The following is an 18,082-nucleotide window of genomic DNA, read 5'->3' as shown; positions in this document are numbered from 1 at the left end:
TCTGATTTCTGAAGTAAAATTGGTTCTAGGGACTTTCTATAAGGGCCTAGGGACCAGTGTTATTATCTTTGAAAGTACTGCAATATAGGTTTAGGAACTTAACTGGAAATATTTGGTTTTAAAGAAAATTGAGCATAGGAAACATTTATTAATATTTTTTATAAGGGGACATATGAACTTTAAAAATGCAGATTAAAATAAGATGACTAATTAGCCTTTAGTAAATGAAATAAAAAAATAAATTTATTTATTAACTCCAGTTATTTCTCTTTCACTCTTACACTGGGAAAGTACAAGAATCTTATTCCCAGTCTGGGATAATTCTGTCCCTTCCTGCTGCCTCCTCAGAGACCTCACCCTGGAAGTTAGTACCTCTTTCTTACATTTTCAGCTTCTTCCTGTCCACAAGCTCTAATCATGAATATATTTAGACATGCTTAAGTGTCCTCCATTGTGGGTATTCATCAAAATCTGCACATTCAAACTTATCCCTCTTCTTCTTGAAACACTGCATCCAATCCACTGTATTTTTTTTTTTTTTTTTTTTTTTATTCTTCAATCCATGAAAAGTTCCCTCATCATTGAAATTGCTTGTCAGGTTCACCAGCAGTATTTAGGGACCCTTTCATGATGGTACTTGACCTCCTTGCAGTAGCAGGCACTGTTTATCACACCTCTGTCCTTTGCTTAGGATTCTGCGTAGGCCCTTTTACCTTCATGCTCTACACTCTCCTTGGATGTTCACATTTACTCCCACGATGTCAGTTACTATTCATTGGATGACAGTTTCCGGATCCACATCCCACAACCCATCTCCATCTCTCTCTCTCTCTCTCTCCTGAACTTCAGACACAATTTACTAAACATCTCCATCTGAATGTCCCTCAAATGACCAAACTCAGGCTGAAACTGAATTTACCTTTGCTCCCAAACCTGTATACCTAACTCCCCCTGGCATCCCCATGTGGTGAATGGCACCACACCAACATCCAGCCAGTTGTCAAAAGGCCTAGGAGTCATTTACAACTCTTCCTTCTCCTTCACCTTTTTAATATTATCAGCCATCAAGTCCCACCAATTCAACTTTCCAAATTGTCCCTAGAATCTATCTCCACAATCACCTCTATTTCAGGCCACAGTCATTTCTAGTATAGGTTACTATCTCAAATCTTTTACAGCATTCTGCTTCTCATCTTGACCTCAGTGAATCCTCTTTCTTTCCTTTCTTTTTCTTTTTTATTTTTTTTGGAGACATGATCTCCCTCTGTTGCCCAGGTTGGGGAGCAGTGGTGCAACCACAGCTCACTGAAGCCTTGACCTCCCAGGCTGAAGCGATACTCCCATCTCAGCCTCTTGAGTAGCTGGGACTACAGGCATTTGCCACCATGCCTAGCTAGTTTTTAAAAACGTTTTATAGGAACAGGGTCTTGCCATATTGCCCACGCTGGTCTCAAACTCCTGGGCTCAAGTAATCTTCCTGCCTTGGCCTCCCGAAGTGCTGGAATTACAGGCATGAGCTATTTGCATCTGTCCAAATGCTTTTTCAACAGTGCAACCAGACAGGTCTTTCTTCCCTCAAATGTGATATTGTCTCTCTCTTCTTAAAACCCTCAAAATATCCTCAAAACAAAGTCTACACTCATTCATACAGCCTTATGAATTAAACTCTATATTCTATCAAACAATCAACAACTATTTCTTGAAGTCCTGCAATGTGCTAGGCATAGTCTAGAATCTGAGGATATAGCAGTGAGCCAGACAAAGCTTCAGACATCAAGGAGCTTATCACCCAGTGGGAAATACACATAAACAGGGAAATACACATAAACAAATAAACAAAAACATTCCAGATTCTAATAAGTGTTACAAAGGTAGGGTAGAGAGAGTGAGGTGTCAGTCGGGGCATTCAGGTGATACTTTAGTAGACAGATCTGAACGTTCCAGCCAAAGGTATATCTAGTACACTCCTACTAATCTCAGTTCTCAGCTGAGATCTCCCTTGGAAATTTTTCTGTTGCCTTGCGTCTGGGTTGGCAGCAACTCCCACGTGCTCCATAGCACCCTGCAAATTCACCACTCAGGTGCTAATGCCCATTATTTGTCTCGTTACTTCCTTATAGGAACAGGACATCTTGTGCCTGCGTATGTCCCCAGTGTGTGGCACAGTGCTTGCCATGCTTGTGTTGCTCAATCTCCATTTAATCTGAATGGCAGATTAAGTAATTAGCATCATTAAATAATGCTGGTCAGAAGGCCTTGCCATTATTATTATTATTAAGATGGAGTCTCACTGTGTTGCCCAGGTTGGAGTGCAGTGGTGCGATCTTGGCTCACTGCCACCTCCGCCTCCCAGGTTCAAGCGATTCTCCTGGCTCAGCCTCAAGTAGCGGGACTACAGGAATGCACCACCATGCCCAGCTAATTTTTGTATTTTAAGTAGGGATGGGATTTCGCCATGTTGGCCAGGCTGGTCTTGACCTCAGGTGATCCACCTGCGTCAACCTTCCACAGTGCTGGGATTATAGGCCTGAGCCATGGTGCCCAGCCAGCTTCAATAATTTTGAAAAGGGGAATATAATTGTCCTCTGAAAAGATGTATTGGCTGACTGAAATGAGAAAAGTCCACATAAAACGCTTTATTCATTATTTCCATTTCTTTTATTACTGTTAACACAAATACCAAAGCATAAAACTCAATACCTAGATAATTAATTATGTCTTTTAGTTTATGTTTCTCTGCTATTTTTTAATTCCCAGGCTCCATAAAAATATGTGCTTTTCCTATGGGAAATTTTCAAATGTGAAGTTGACTTCTTAAGTAAAACCTAACGATTCTTTAACTGTGTTAAGAATACAATTCCTAATGACAGTTAACAAATGCACAATTATTGTCCTTTGACATTATGTATTTCTGTATTCAGAGCGAGTAAGTCCTAAGGCCTTCTATCCATTTTTAATTCTAAACTCAAGATTGAATGTACGGCCAGGCATGGTAGCTCATGCCTGTAATCTGAGTATTTTGGGAGGCTGAGATGGGAGGATTTCTTTAGGCCAGGAGTTTGAGACCAGCCTGGGTAACATAGTGAGCCTCCGCCTCTACAAAAATTTTTTTTTTTAAAATTAGCTAAGTGTGGTATCATATGCCTATAGTCACGGCTACTTGGGAAGCAGAGGTAGGAGGATTGTTTGAGCCCAGGAGTTTGAGGCTACAGTGAGCCGTGATTGTACCACTGCACTCCAGCCTGAGTAACAGTAAAACACTGTCTCAAGAAAAGAAAAAAGATTCAATTTAAGAATGAAAAACATGATGCCATATGCCAAATGACTGACTGCTGAGAGATTATATTTGCCCCAAATGATTCTTTGTTTTATGTGACTCAGCTTGTCAACTTCTCTAAAGTAACAACTGGAAGATTCTTCTGAGATCATCTAATATTTTCCAGTTAAAGTCACAGATAAGCGACCCCTATGCACTATCCATATGAAAAAATCAACAATGTCTTCCCCGAAGGCACTGGGAAGGCTTCCAATTAAGTAAATACCATAGCAGAACTATATTTTTGGTCCTAGAATTCTCCACCACCCAGCATAAAAGGAATGCTTCCAATATGATGGTTTCCAGATGACAGCTGTCTGGAAAACTGAAGAGATGGAAGAGAAAGAGAAGTAAATAAGGAAGACAACAGATCAAATCATTCTTCCAACTAAGAATAATCAAGCATTTAGTGAAACCATGAAAGAAGCATTATAGTTCCACAAATCTCACCAAATACCAGATCTTTATAAACCTGGCATCCATATTTCCTGTTTAATGTCAGCTTGTCAGAGTAGCATAGCATATTGATTAGATTACAGCTGATAGAGAATAACAAATACAACAGTGTATGCCTAGTCAAAAAGTTGTAGCCAGAACTTCTCATTATGGTTTTAGTGAGATGAAATGAGCTAACATATTTACATATTCTCCTTTATCTGCTACTAAGGCAATATTTCTAGGTTCACTTAACTAGAGTTAGTCTATTTGTTTTTATCTCTTCAGTTCTGTTATTCTGCTTCTAGTTTATTGAACTTTGATGACAGGTACTTTATATCCTATATCCTTCTGTGAAATGAGAGTTAATAGCTTTGCTTGAGTAATAGAAATCTTTAAAAGCCAATACAGATAAGATTTGTGGATGAGCCTGAGAAAAAACAGCTTAGAACTTAACGGAAACAGGCACAGCAACTGTCTAGGATCTTTCTGAACAGTGACGAATAAAAACAAGAGAAACTAAAAAGATATGTTAAAGAAAATTTTAAAAAATGTCACTTACCCTTAGTTCTTCCTTTGTATTGAAACTATCAAGAAGCTGTTGATAATGTCTATCTGTCATTTGCCGTAATAGGGACAGGAGACAAGCAACAAACTCCCCCTAAGTTAAAAAAAAATATATATATTTTTTAGTAAGGACATAAAAGAACATCAGTAACTTACACTGAAACTGTCCTCAAAGAGAATACTTTAAAATGAAATCACTATGATCCAAACTTGCCCTGTGAAGTCTTCTTAATCTAAATTACCCAAAATATCACAGCCAAAACTTCTGCCTAGGATGATTACCATTTATTTACTTGGTATTCGCAAATCTATAATTTTAGAGAGGATTTTTTTTTAACTTGAGTGGACGCTTTTCACTTGGGAACTAACTTGACACATTTAAAGAAGGTAAGGCACTGAGGCTGATGATCATTTACTGAGCATTTAAAATGTTTGCATTGATTCAATCATTTAAGCTCCATATAAACACTATGAGGTAGCGTGTATAAGGCCGTTTTGAAGAAAGTAAAATGTAGTTTCTGATGTGCCAAAGCCTTGCCCCAAGACATTCAACTAGAAAGCAGCAGAGCTGGAGTTATCCCCAGTCTTTCTGCCTCCAAAGCCCTTCCTGTAGCTTCATGCTCCATTTTTGAATTCATATGACCTTCTCCAACTCATCAAAGAGTTGATCTGCTGACTCACAGGGTATAATGAAAGCCATATGTTGCATAATGTCCATTTCAATCTCCTTTTAAAAAACAGTTTTATTCAGATGTCTTGGAGGATTGAAAATAATTTTTCAATTGGCCATTCTTTTCGTGCTTGAGCTCCATGTGATTTATACCCACAAATTCTAATTCTTAAAAATTAACAATAAAAAAGTAAACATAGCATCCATATATTTGAGAACCTATATAAAACTGCTATCACTTGCATTTTTGAATGAACTTCTAATTTAAAATACTTGCATTTTCAGCGCAACCTTTTTGTGGTCAGCAAATAATTTATCTTTTTAAACAGAGTAATAACATTTAAAACAAAACAAATACAATAGGAGAGGCAGTCACTGATAACTAATTGTATAGTGTATTTACAGAAGTGCAATTTAATTGGGAACTGGTTTCTTAGATTTTACATGGAAAGAAACTACAGACTTTATAAGTAGAAACTAAAAGCCCTGAGAAGTGGAATTTTTCAATAGAGGCAGCTGGGTCAGGAAAGTTCAATGTATCCTCGATTGCTGCAATGGGAGGCCCAAAGATGCTATAATTCTTAAAGACCATCTCAGGGTAACCAGGTATTCAGGCCAGATCTTTGCTTGCAAATAATCATTTGCAACACACAAGTATGACAAATAATTGTCTGCATACATATTTTAGGGTAAATATTCAAGAAACTAACCAGTGTGGGCCAGAAGAAGCATCCTCCAAGCTCAACACAGACTTTGTTAATGAACGAGGGAATCCTTGATATTTAACAAAAGAATTAAAAATTTACAGGCAACATTATTAATATTTTTGTGTATGTGTGTAAGGAAGTAGCCCAACCCAACACTAGGAAAAAAATGATCTGGAAGGACTGCAAGAACAGTGCCTGGTGCTCACACAGGACTGGGAATAACAGTGCCTTTTTTTTTTTTAAAACCAGCCAGACTGGAAAAACCTCACAATTATTAAGGCATCAGTTAGAATACCAAAAAGAGTGTTTCCTCAGTACTGGAGAAAAAGTATTCCTAGAGTAAATGCTGTTCTGGACCTACCTCACAAATTTCAAAAGCAAGTCCTAAAATGATCAAATAGTTTCCAATAAATTTCACCTTATTCTATAGCAAAGCTGAAAGGTACTTTTTAAAAATTAAAAAAAAAATCCACCTCTCAGCAATGCAAAACTCACAATGTCTGGCATGCAATAAAAAATTACCAGGCAGGTCAAGAAGAAGGAAAAAATGATGCAAATGAGGAGAAAGAGTAATATATCAGTAGAAACAGATCCAGAAATGACACAGATGCTAGAACTACCAGACAAGAACATTAACATAGTTATATATGTATTCTAATTATTCAGTAAGCTAAAGGAAAGACTGAATATATTTATTTAGAGATGGAAGACATAAAAAGAGCCCAAATTAAACTTCTAGAGATGAAGGCTACAATTTGTGAGATAAAAATTCATCGAATGAGTCAAGTGGCAGATTAGACATTGCAGAAGAAAAGATTATTGAACTTGAAAGGGAGGGCAGTAGAAATTCTCCAAAATAAAGCACAGACCAAAAAAAAAAAAAAACCCAAAAAAAAAAAAAACAGTAAAAAAGCATCAGTGAACTATAGGACAACTTCAATTAGCAGAATATCTATGTAACTGAAAGTCTCAAAGAGAAGGAAGAGACAGAAACAGTAACTGAAGAAATGAGAATAAACCTTTTCAAACTCTTTGAAAATTATAAACCTATATATCAAAGAACCTCTACAAACCCCAAGCACAAGAAATAAGAAGAAAACGACGCCAAGGCACATCATAATCAAATTGATTACAGCCAGTGGTAGAGAAAATCTTAAAATACTATTCAGAAAAAAAATAAAAAAGGTGCATTACATAGAGAAGAACAAAGACAAACATGAGAGAAAAGTTCTCTTGGAAAAAATACAAGCTGAAAGACGACGGAGCAAGAGCTTCAGAGAACAAAAAGGAAAAAAAAAACACCAAAAATCTATCAACCAAGAATTTGTTACTCAGGAAAAGTATCTTCCAAAAGCAAAGACAAAATAAAGACTTTTCAAACCTCCCAAAGCGTATTCACCACCTCTATTCAACACTGTACTAAAGGTTTTAATCAGTGCAATAAGGCGAGAAAAGGTTATCAGGAATACAGATTTGAAAAGAATTTTTAAAAAGCTGTCTTTCTTCACAGAGAGCATAGCTGTGTACATAGAAAAAACTACGGAATTATCAAAGAGCTACTAGAACTAATCGAGTTTATTGACATTCCAGGATATAAGATTAACATAGAAAAATCTATTTTACTTCTACACACTAAAAATGAACAATCAAAAATTGAAATTTAAAATATCATTAAAATATGAAATAATTTCTAATATATGTGACCAAAGATGTGTAAAATCTGCACACTGAAGGCTGCAAAACGCTGAGGAGTGAAGTTAAAGTCCTAAAAAGATGAAGATATTACATGTTCATGGATTGGGTATGCAGTATTGTTAAGATGCCAATTCTGGCTGGACGCAGTGGCTCATGCCTGTAATCCCAACACTTTGGGAGTCTAAAGTGAATCACCTGAGGTCAGAAGTTTGAGACCAACCTAGCCAACATTGTGAAACCCATCTCTACTAAAAATACAAAATTGGGCATGGTGACACATGCCTGTAATCCCAGCTACTCAGGAGGCTGAGGCTGGAGAATCACTTGAACTCTGGAGGTGGAGGTTGCAGTGAGCCGAGACCACACCATTGCATTCCAGCCTAGGTGACAAGAGTGAAACTCCCTCTTAAAAGAAAAGAAAATCAATCCTCCCAAAATCGATAACTGGATTCAATGCAATCCCAGTCATTATCCTAGCATAGTTTTGGGGGTTAGAAATTGAAAGGCTGATCTGACTTTAAAATCCATAAGGAAGTGCAAAGGTTCTAAAATAGTCAAAACAACTTAGAAAAAGAGAAGTTGGAAGGCTTACACTTCCTGACTTTAAGATTTATTATAAAACATGACAATGAAGATAGTATGTTATTGGTGTCAAAACAGAAAAACAGGTAAATGGAAGATAAGAGCCAAACCCAGGAACAAATCAAATGTCTACCACGGGGCACGTGAATGAAGAAACAAATTACGGTATATCCACACAACGAAATACTATTCAGCAATAAGAAGGAATAAACTATCGATATTATGTGAAGTTAGCCAGAATCCCTGCCCCTATGTCCCCAAAATACTATTAACAGCTATGTACTACATGATTCCATTCATATCAAATTCTAAAAAAATGCAAACTTATGTATAGTAACAGATAAGTTACTATAAAAAGCAGGTTAGCAGTTGTTTGGGGATGAGTTAGCATGGAAGGGCAAGAGAGAGGGACTAGAGAAGGGCAAGGAAGTTTTGGAGAGTGATAGACATATTTGCTATCTTGATTGTGGTGATGGTTCATAGAAATACACATATGTCAAAACTAAAATTAGACATTTCAAACAGCTGTCATTTATTTTATGTCAATTATACCTCTACAAAATAAAAAAGACATATGACAATACTATGATTTATGCAATGGCACTATGTATAAGTTACCATACTTGGATTATACTATTGAATTCATTCTTTGTTTGGGCTTTGTTGGGTTGACACAATCAACAAAGAAAAGTTAATTATCTCTTAAGGTTCAGACATTTACCCCAGGTTCCACAGCTTGAGATTTGTGAAGCTGGGATGTGAACCCAGATATCTGTTCTAGAAGTCTGTACTCAGTGACTCATCTTCCTTCTGCTCAGACTATTGTATTACAGAGAAAATATACCTGAGGTTTTTTTTTTTAGTTTTTAAATTATAATTAAAATATAATATGCTAGAATCCATCAGTTGATAACTGATGCTCATACTTTTTTACATTTCTCTTAACTATGCCTTGACTTAAATATGCAAATCTAGTTAGTAGAAACCCATTCTTTTCCATCTCTTAGTTTTCCATATCATATTCCCATTGTATCTAACACAGCTACTAGATTAATTTTTCTAAGACATTTACTTCAACACACAATCCTTTGAATAGCGAAATATGCTGAAGTGGAAGGAATGACATATTTCTTGTTGCAAATTTAGTAATAAGAAATTTCATGCAGTAATGAACAGACTTTCATTTTAAGTCTTTACAGTCAATATACATAGGGGAGAAACCTGTTTGAATTCAGATTAATGATTTTATTTGTCATATCTGACTCAGGCCCATTGCAATAACTTATAATCATGACATATAATCTGTTGGGCATTTATGATGTATTACTGTCAATGCCAATATCTACTCTACAATGACATTTTATGTATTCACTTATGCTGTGTAGGAACTCCAAGCACATTCAACTCTGTTAGGAGGCCTAGATATCCAATTACTAATGTACGTTTTATCTATAATGTATTTTTTTGCTCTATTTTAAAATTTAAAATATAATTAATTTTTAAAAATTTTCCATAGGTTTTTGGGGAACAGGTGGTATTTGGCGACAAGAGTAAGTTTTTTAGTGGTGATTTGTGAGATGTCCAATTACTAATGTATATTTTATCTGTAATGTAATTTTCTTTGTTTTTAGGATGTTTTAAGGGTATATCTATATGTAAATCCCAGACCCACAATTTGTTAAAAAGAAATAAAAAGCCATCAGTGGCCAAGATGTACTTAGCCGCAGTGTGAAAATTTCTTATATATAAATCACCTTGAAAACACTGTAATCTTCAGGGGCCATTTTATGTATAGACTGAGTACAATGGGAATTTCTACAAATGACTGTGTATAGCAAGGGTCCTAGATGGCTACAACTGTCTTTGTGAAACATATTAGACACATACATTACTTTTTTCACATATTTCTTACAGAATTAACCCAGACCCATTTCCATGCCCCAACCACAAACCAACAACACCTGAAAACTTTAGATAAGCATACCACAGTGGCTGTCTTCGACCTGGCCTATACCAGAAGAATCTGCTCCATAAATGGTACTTAACAGAGCTGTGAACAAGGAAGCATTTATAAATTTTAAGGAACTCTGGAGCTCCATTAGTTGACGATGCAAGTCAAGTGGTCATTTCCACTGCTTTATAAAATCTGCTTTTACCTATAATTAGACTTGTGAAAGGAACTGATCACAATGGTGGTTTTTCTGTTTTGTTTTGTTTTCTAGCTAGAGAAAGCATTTTAAAATTCAAAAAACGGTTGGTGGAAAAACAAAAAGTACAGTCCTTTTAAATTTTAAAAATAAGGCTCTGTTATCTGGAACTATGATACGGCAGAAGCCAGTGCTCATGCTGGTGTGGCTGGGAGACGGGGTAACAATCACGGTGATTACAGAGCACTGGAAGAATTATCATGGCATGTTGTGGGATCTGCATTTACTCACAGTGTGTCTACTTGACAGGGGCACTTCTCCATACATGTGTCTGCACAGACTGAAAAGGTGCTCAGTGTAGAACTGCCACTTTAAAGACTCCCTATTCAGAAAGCCTGTTCTCTATGAGAAAATGATAAATTCAACAGATCTTCAGTCTTCAGAGAATGGATTTTGTGAAAGACCAGAGCATGTTTCTCGCTTTAGAATTATTATAACAATACAACAAGCACATCTGCAACAATCACGGTATTACTGTGACTGCTGCTGCTACCACAACGACTAATGGCCAGCACGGACTGAGTATTAGGCCAGATACTGTTTAAATACCTTTACAAATTTGATGAAATCCTCACACTAACTTTGAGATAGGCATAGCTATTTTCTCTGATTTATTTATTTATTTATGAGACAGGATCTCGCTGTGTCACCTAGGCTGGAGTCCAGTGGTGTGGTCTTGGCTCACTGCAACCTCGACCTCCTGGGTTCAAGCCATTCTTCTTGCCTCAGTCTCTTGAATAGTTGGGATTGCAGGTACCCACCAACATGCCTGGCTATTTTTTTTTGTATTTTTAGTAGAAATGAAATTTCAACATGTTAGGCTGGTCTCAAACCCTGCCTCAAGCAATATGCCCACCTTGGCCTCCCAAAGTGCTGGGATTACAGGTGTGAGCCATGGCACCAGGCCTATTTTCTCTGTTTTAAAGACAAATAAACGGAGGCTTAGAGACATTAGTAACTTGGCCAACATCACAGAGTCAGTGCAATGGCAGAGTAGGAATCAAACTAGGTCTGAATATTCTTAAAAAAAGAAGTCTTAAAGTATAAAAACAAAGAAATCAAATAACTTATGTGTGTGTTTTCTAGAAAATTCACCCCACATATCTTGAGAGTTTGGTTTCTCACACAGCAAGGGGTACCACAGAGCTATGCAGGAAGGATTCTCCTCATGTGATTTTCTTAGAATTTAGTACCAGGACAATAACCTTGTCTGCCCTACACCACTTCCATCCACAGACCTGATTCACTGACTTCTTGAAGTCTCGTAATTGGCATTGGTTCTTACACCATAATGGCCTGAAAAACACGTGTATCCCATAGAGATTTGATGCAGACAACTTTGTACACTCTGCATGTACAAAGTAATTTGAAAGTGTTTTTAGCTTTAGATTTCAGGCAATCTTTAACCATGTCCAGCATTTGCTATGATTCTGTTTTCCGTGCCATTATAACTTTTGAACTATGTAAGAGTTATGTTGCTAGGAAGCAATCAAAATGTTACCATCAAAACCATAATGAAGGAGACATCCTTCCACTTCCAGGTTGAAAGTGTAGACATACTTCTCTGCTATTCCTCCTGCTAAGTGCAACTAAAAACCTGAATACCTGGCCGGGTACGGTGGCTCACACCTGTAATCCCAGTACTTTGGGAGGCCAAGGCAGGCAGATCCCAAGGTCAGGAGATTGTGACCATCCTGGTTAACACGGTGAAACCCATCTCTACTAAAAATACAAAAAAATTGCCAGGTGTGGTGGCGGGTGCCAGTAATCCCAGCTTTTCAGGAGGCTGGGGCAGGAGAATCACATGAACCCAAGAGGCAGAGATTGCAGTAAGCCAAGATTGAGCCACTGCATTCCAGCCTGGGTGACAGAGTGAGACTCCATCACACATACATACACACACACACACACACACACACACACACACACACACCTGAATATCAAATATAAAACAAACAGAAAAAGACTCTGACAGGTGGAGAAAGAGGGCAGACTGGCCAAGAAACTTGGGACCTGACGAAGGCCACAGTGTGGAGTTCTCTGGGTTTTCTTTTTTGCCTCACACATTTCAGAGCTGGGATGGAGAGGCCAGCAACTGTGAAACACCAATAGTTGGTAGACAAAAGAAAAAGTCCTGACAAAACCTTATTTCTCCAGCCAACATACCAGGAAAGGGCAGCTCTACAGGGCAATACTTTTAGCCACGATTGTTCTATTCTAGCTCAACGCCACAGAAAACTTTGGCCTCAGTTGCCAGCTCACTGCAAAGGCTGAGTGAGGAGCCTAGATTTCTACCCTCATGAGGATGTAGTGAGGAGCCCCAAAACCTCTCCTGGAGCGGAGCCAGAGAAGGTCCAATAGCAAGCAGGTACTTTCACACCCATGGGTCAGTGTTGGTGAAGACAGTGGGAGGAGCCTGGACTTCCACCCACAATTGGCAGTAACAAGTCATATTTTCCCTCCCCATAGGGGTGGTGTCAAAGAGGCCTAGAAGAAAGTCAGGATGGTTACCATGGCCCAGCAGTAACAAAGCCACTCCCACCACGTTGTCAATAGGGACTATATGTAGAGCCAGAATTTCCACCTCATCCCGCAATCACAAGGAGCTCTCTTGCCTCAGGTGTCAATGGAGGGAGGCCAAGAAACAAACCTGTATTTCTAGCCCTGTCTCACCATAACATGTAGGCACTCACTGTTCCCCTGATGAGTGGTGTCACTTAAAACTAGCTAAAACAGAAGGTTTATGCAAGATCCAGAGCCTTTGCAGAAATGTCTTGATTATAACAGAAAATAACACATCCTATCAAGAACCAAGAATTTCTCCAATTGGATGAAAAAGACAATTGATAGATGTCCACACTGCAAGGTCAGAGATGTTAGAATTATCTGACACATGCAAAATTCACTCAAAATGGGTAAGGGACTTAAATGTAAAATATAAAACTATACTGCTTTTAGGAAAGAAACTAAGAGCTAACCTTTAAGATACAGGGCTAGGCAAAAAGAGTCAAAAGCTTGACCCATAAAAGGAAAAATTAATAAACTGGACTTAAACGAAATTAAACACTTTTGCTCTGCAAAGCTTGTTAAGAGGTAGAGAAAACAAGCTACAGAGTGGGAGAAGATACCTGCAAATCACATATTGTAAAAAGAAATAAAAACACAACAGTGAAAAAACAAGCCAATTAAAAACTGGCAAAAAGACACGAAAAGACATGTCACTGAAGAGGATATACTGACGGCAAATAAGTATGTAAAAAGATGCTCAGCATCATTAGCCATTAGGGACATGCAAATTAAAACCACAGTAAGATATCACGACAGAGCTATCAGAATGCTCTCCACTCCAAACAGGGACAACACCAAATGCTGATAAGAGTACTGAGAAAGTGGACCATTCCTACCTTGCATATATAGTAGACCCATTATTTTCCATAGTGGTTGTATCATTTCATATTCATGAATATACATAAATAGATACACATATATAAACTGTCGGATATGTTATTTTTAAAAATTTTCTTAATGTTTTACATGTAATATAAAATATAAATATTAGACTCAAAATAGTGGCACTTGAAAGCACCTCAAAATTTGCCAATTCCAGGCTGGGCATAGTGGCCCAAACCCTACACTCTGGGATGCCGAGGTGAGTGGATTATCTGAGGTCAGGAGCTCGAGACCATCTGATGAACACGGTGAAACTCTGTCTCTACTAAAAATACAAAAATTAGCTGGGTGTGGTGGTGGGCACCTGTAATCCCAGCTACTCAGGAAGCTGAAGCGGCGGAATCGCTTGAACCCGGGAGGTGGAGGTTCTAGTGAGCCAAGATCACACCATTGCACTCCAGCATTGGCGACAAAGAGAGACTCCGTCTCAAAGAAAAAAAAAATGCCAATTCCAACCTTCTCATTTCTTAGCTGAGGAAACTGAGGCCTAGAAAAGTTACAATCCCAAGTAGTAAGAGTGAAAAATTTGGAAAGAAAATTCAGTGCCCCTGACTCTTATTACTCTGTTTCACTCTTCTCACTCAAGCAATTTGATGGATGATAAGAGAACAAAAAGTTACCAAGTAGTCTTGGGATATAAAATCATGAGTTAATTTAAACAGGGCAAGGTATGACTAATATCAAAGTTGGCTTTCTGCAAGTAAAATCTGCTTATTCTGGCTGGGCGCGGTGGCTCACGCCTGTAATCCCAGCACTTTGGGAGGCCGAGGCGGGTGGATCACGAGGTCAAGAGATCGAGACCATCCTGGTCAACATGGTGAAACCCCGTCTCTACTAAAACTACAAAAAATTAGCTGGGCATGGTGGCGCATGCCTGTAATCCCAGCTACTCAGGAGGCTGAGGCAGGAGAATTGCCTGAACCCAGGAGACGGAAATTGCGGTGAGCCGAGATCGCGCCATTGCACTCCAGCCTGGGTAACAAGAGCGAAACTCCGTCTCAAAAAAAAAAAAAAAAAAAAAAAAAAAACAAAACCGCTTATTCCAAGTTCCCTTAACAAACATGCTTTATATCTTGGTTTCCTTATGTGATTAATGTAGCCTCATATGATTTTGAAATGCTCACGGGTTACTCTCCTAAGGCTAGATTTTCCAGATGATAACATCAAGCCACCTGCAACGTGACTGAAGCTTTAACAAGCATGACCAGGCCCTGTTCCACGTGCCACCTGCTCTATGATCTTACAGTGACATCCTGGAACTGGAACCGCATTGCTGAGCTGGATGGCTGAGGTCGGCTGGTGATCTCCAATATGGTCCTCAGCAGGATATCCAGCAAGCTGGTCACTATCACATCTATTTCCTCCAGCACAGATTTTTCCTTAAGAGAGAAAAAAATGTGTTCAGGAAATTGGGGTTTAACATGCATTTTAATCTAACAGAAAAGGGGAAATCCAAGGGTCAGAGAACTTGAGAGACCTGGATTTCTCCTAAGTGAATGATCTTTTACAGTAAACAAAGGCACAGAGAAGTTAATGGCTTACCCAAGAGTATACAACTTAGGGGCACAATGGATACCTGAGATACAAATAAAAAGGTGGGTGATGTTATGAAGGCATACCAGACTAACTCAGAACACCAGCTAGGCTCCCAACAGGGTGTGCTACCTTAGGCAATTCAGTTTGCCTCCTGGCCTGACTCTTCATGCAATGCCATCCTAGTTCTTAGTCTATAATTCCCCCGTTCCAGACTGTGCTTATATTTACTTTTCTCATCACTAGATTTGCATCAGTCATTTTCCAAAACTCTATTTTAAGTACAAATGTCTATTCCTATAAAAAATGATTTTTAAAAGTCTTTGCATGTAAATATTAGGAAACAGCGTTTGGCCCAGGCAAATATCCCTTAGCTACAGAATGGATCTGAGGTCAGTGGCCATATGGGAACTGCTTTCCTGATGCAAAGTTAACATTATCCACACCCCAGGACTTGAAAAAGAAACCCAAATTGCCCTGCACTGACTGTATGCGATGGGTTTGTGTTACTACAACTGCACAAAACAAAACTCTATGTACAAATGCTCCTAACCAAGGAGATCAGTCTTTGTAAAAATACTTTTAGAAAGTACAAGTTGGAAAGAGCTTTTTGGCTAGGATTTTATGATAAATTTTCTTACACTTGCAAGAAAACTACCAAGGTTTTCCCTCTAGCGAGTTAGTCTCTGCTTTAAATGTCTTACAGAGAGCAGAAGTTGTGGAGGTGCTTTCTTTTTATTTCTCATCTGCTGTTTTCGTTTTTGTGCAGTGAACTATCTAACTTACATTTTACCCTCAGCAATTATAATTTGGAAAAAGATTCTAACTAGGCATAGCATGGTTATTCTTTACAGAATTTTATAGAGGGAGGTTTAAATGTGAACTCATGCCTTCTGTCACCACTGTTCTATTCAGTTCCAAATCACCCTTGGGGCCCGGATTATGGGGGTGGGAAAAGTAAACTGCTTTGTTCCGTGCAGGTTCCTCTTATTACACTTCCAGAGGCAGAATTTCTAGGCTTTTTCTCTCAATTGTCAACTCTATTCCCATGCTACTGGGACTCTATCTCCAACAACTCCACTGAGGTCCCGTCCCAGCTCACTGATCTTCAGAAGCTGATCGTAAGTGACAAATTGGGAAACTGTAGCATAGAGGAAGCAGAGACAGGAGTCTTGGCACTCCTTGCCAAACTCTGCTCCATAAAACCTGTTACTGATGAGTAAAATGGTTACTTAACAGTTGCATATTGGCAGAATTGGAACAGGATATTCTCCATATGTGGATTTCACACCAGACCCCTGAGCCATGAACACAAATACTCTTGAGTTGTCCCGTTTATAAGCAAGCATGTGATTCTTCTCATTTTGTACTGCATTTTCTAATGCAGTTGCATTGCATCAAGAATTAGGCACATTGACAGGAATCCCCAAATCCATAATAATTTGGAGATCACGGTTGGGGCCAAGTAATGGTTATATTGTAAGATACCATCAATCTCCTGGGGCTGTCCTTTGCTTCTGCAACTTCCAGGGGACCCGGCCTAAGGGCCATAGCCAAGTTCTGAGTATCATTATGCCGCCTTTCACAGAATGGATCAAAAACAACTTCACGTTGCAAGCAGTAATTTATTCTTGCCACAGAGAAGTCATCATATCAAGACTAAAGACACATGTAGGAGGCTTTGAGATTTCTAATTTTTCTCACTCAGTATGCAGTTCTTCCTTGAAATGCAAGTTTGGGGAACCCAGGTTATTTGGGGTTAGAGAATCCCACAAGGTTAAAAAAATTCCTTCCAAAGAGAAGCAATAAGTCCAGCCCAGTTGGAAATAAAATTGAGTCTTAGAGCATTCCTCTTTAGTGTAGTTTCTTTGTAGACTTTTACAAGTTTAATTCCAGAAGCCATTTGATAGGAACTATATACTAGGACCTGTATTTACTTACTGAGCTGTTTTTCTTGATGAGACAAAATACGTTGCTAAGGATACGTGCACACATGATCAGGTCCTTCTGTTCTTGCAAGTGAATATGGAGGTGATGTAACACGACAGGCAGAAGAATGTACCGGGAATCTGAAGAGAGAAGAGTCATTAGTGTCACATCTGTTGGAGTCCCACACAATACCTAGGGCAAATCCTTATCTACTTTTAATCCAATTTTAGTGGTTAAATTATTAACACATGTGGTTACAAAGGTATTAGTTCTGCAAGGTTTATATTGAAAAACAGTAGTTCCTTTCCCCAAAGCACAATTCCTACACTCTGGAGGCCTTTGACACTTTTAGGTAAAATAGATATCCTTTTAAAATTGTTTTAAATATCTAAACTACATGCTTCTCTTGCTGTTTCCTGAATTTTCGTTAAGAGAGACTGCCTACTGACTTTCTACGATGGTAGATAACAACTTAGTTTTTCCATTTTTTTTTTTTAACCCCCGGATATGGATCGGCTGTTTCCCCACCCAAATTTCATCTTGAATTATAGCTCCCATAATTCCTTGTGGAAGTGGCCCGATGGGAGATAACTGAATCATGGGGGTAGTTTCTCCTATACTGTCCTCGGGTAGTGAATATGTCTCAAGAGATCTGATGATTTTACAACAGGTTTCTCTTTTCACTTGGCTTCACTCTCTCTTCTCTGCCACCATGTAAGACACAAGACATGCCTTTCACCTTCTGCCATGACTATGAGGCCTTCTGTGAGTCCATTAAACCTCTTTTTTTTTTTCTTTTTTTTTTGAGACGGAGTTTTGCTCTTGTTACCCAGGCTGGAGTGCAATGGCGCGATCTCGGCTCACCGCAACCTCCGTCTCCTGGGTTCAGGCAATTCTCCTGCCTCAGCCTCCTGAGTAGCTGGGATTACAGGCACGCGCCACCATGCCCAGCTAATTTTTTGTATTTTTAGTAGAGACAGCGTTTCACCAT

General features: G+C 38.6%; 1 protein-coding gene across 4 annotated transcripts in view; it reads right to left on the bottom strand.

The window, feature by feature from the left end:
- The window catches only part of DOCK4 (dedicator of cytokinesis 4), a 483,746-nt gene that overhangs the window by 103,822 nt on the left and 361,842 nt on the right, over nucleotides 1-18,082 (bottom strand). For all 4 annotated transcript variants that reach the window (XM_032275667.1, XM_032275665.1, XM_032275666.1 and 1 more), the window contains exons 24-26: nucleotides 17,104-17,231; nucleotides 14,874-15,008; nucleotides 4,314-4,412 (exon numbers count right to left, since the gene is read on the bottom strand). In XM_032275667.1, coding sequence (XP_032131558.1) covers nucleotides 4,314-4,412; nucleotides 14,874-15,008; nucleotides 17,104-17,231 — 362 coding nt within the window. The remainder of the gene's footprint in view (nucleotides 1-4,313; nucleotides 4,413-14,873; nucleotides 15,009-17,103; nucleotides 17,232-18,082) is intronic.

The sequence above is a fragment of the Sapajus apella genome, unplaced genomic scaffold (genome assembly GCF_009761245.1).
Source record: "Sapajus apella isolate SASKATOON/1434 unplaced genomic scaffold, GSC_monkey_1.0 scaffold7, whole genome shotgun sequence".
NCBI classification, from domain to species: domain Eukaryota; kingdom Metazoa; phylum Chordata; class Mammalia; order Primates; family Cebidae; genus Sapajus; species Sapajus apella.
This window is presented reverse-complemented; position numbering and strand designations above follow the sequence as displayed.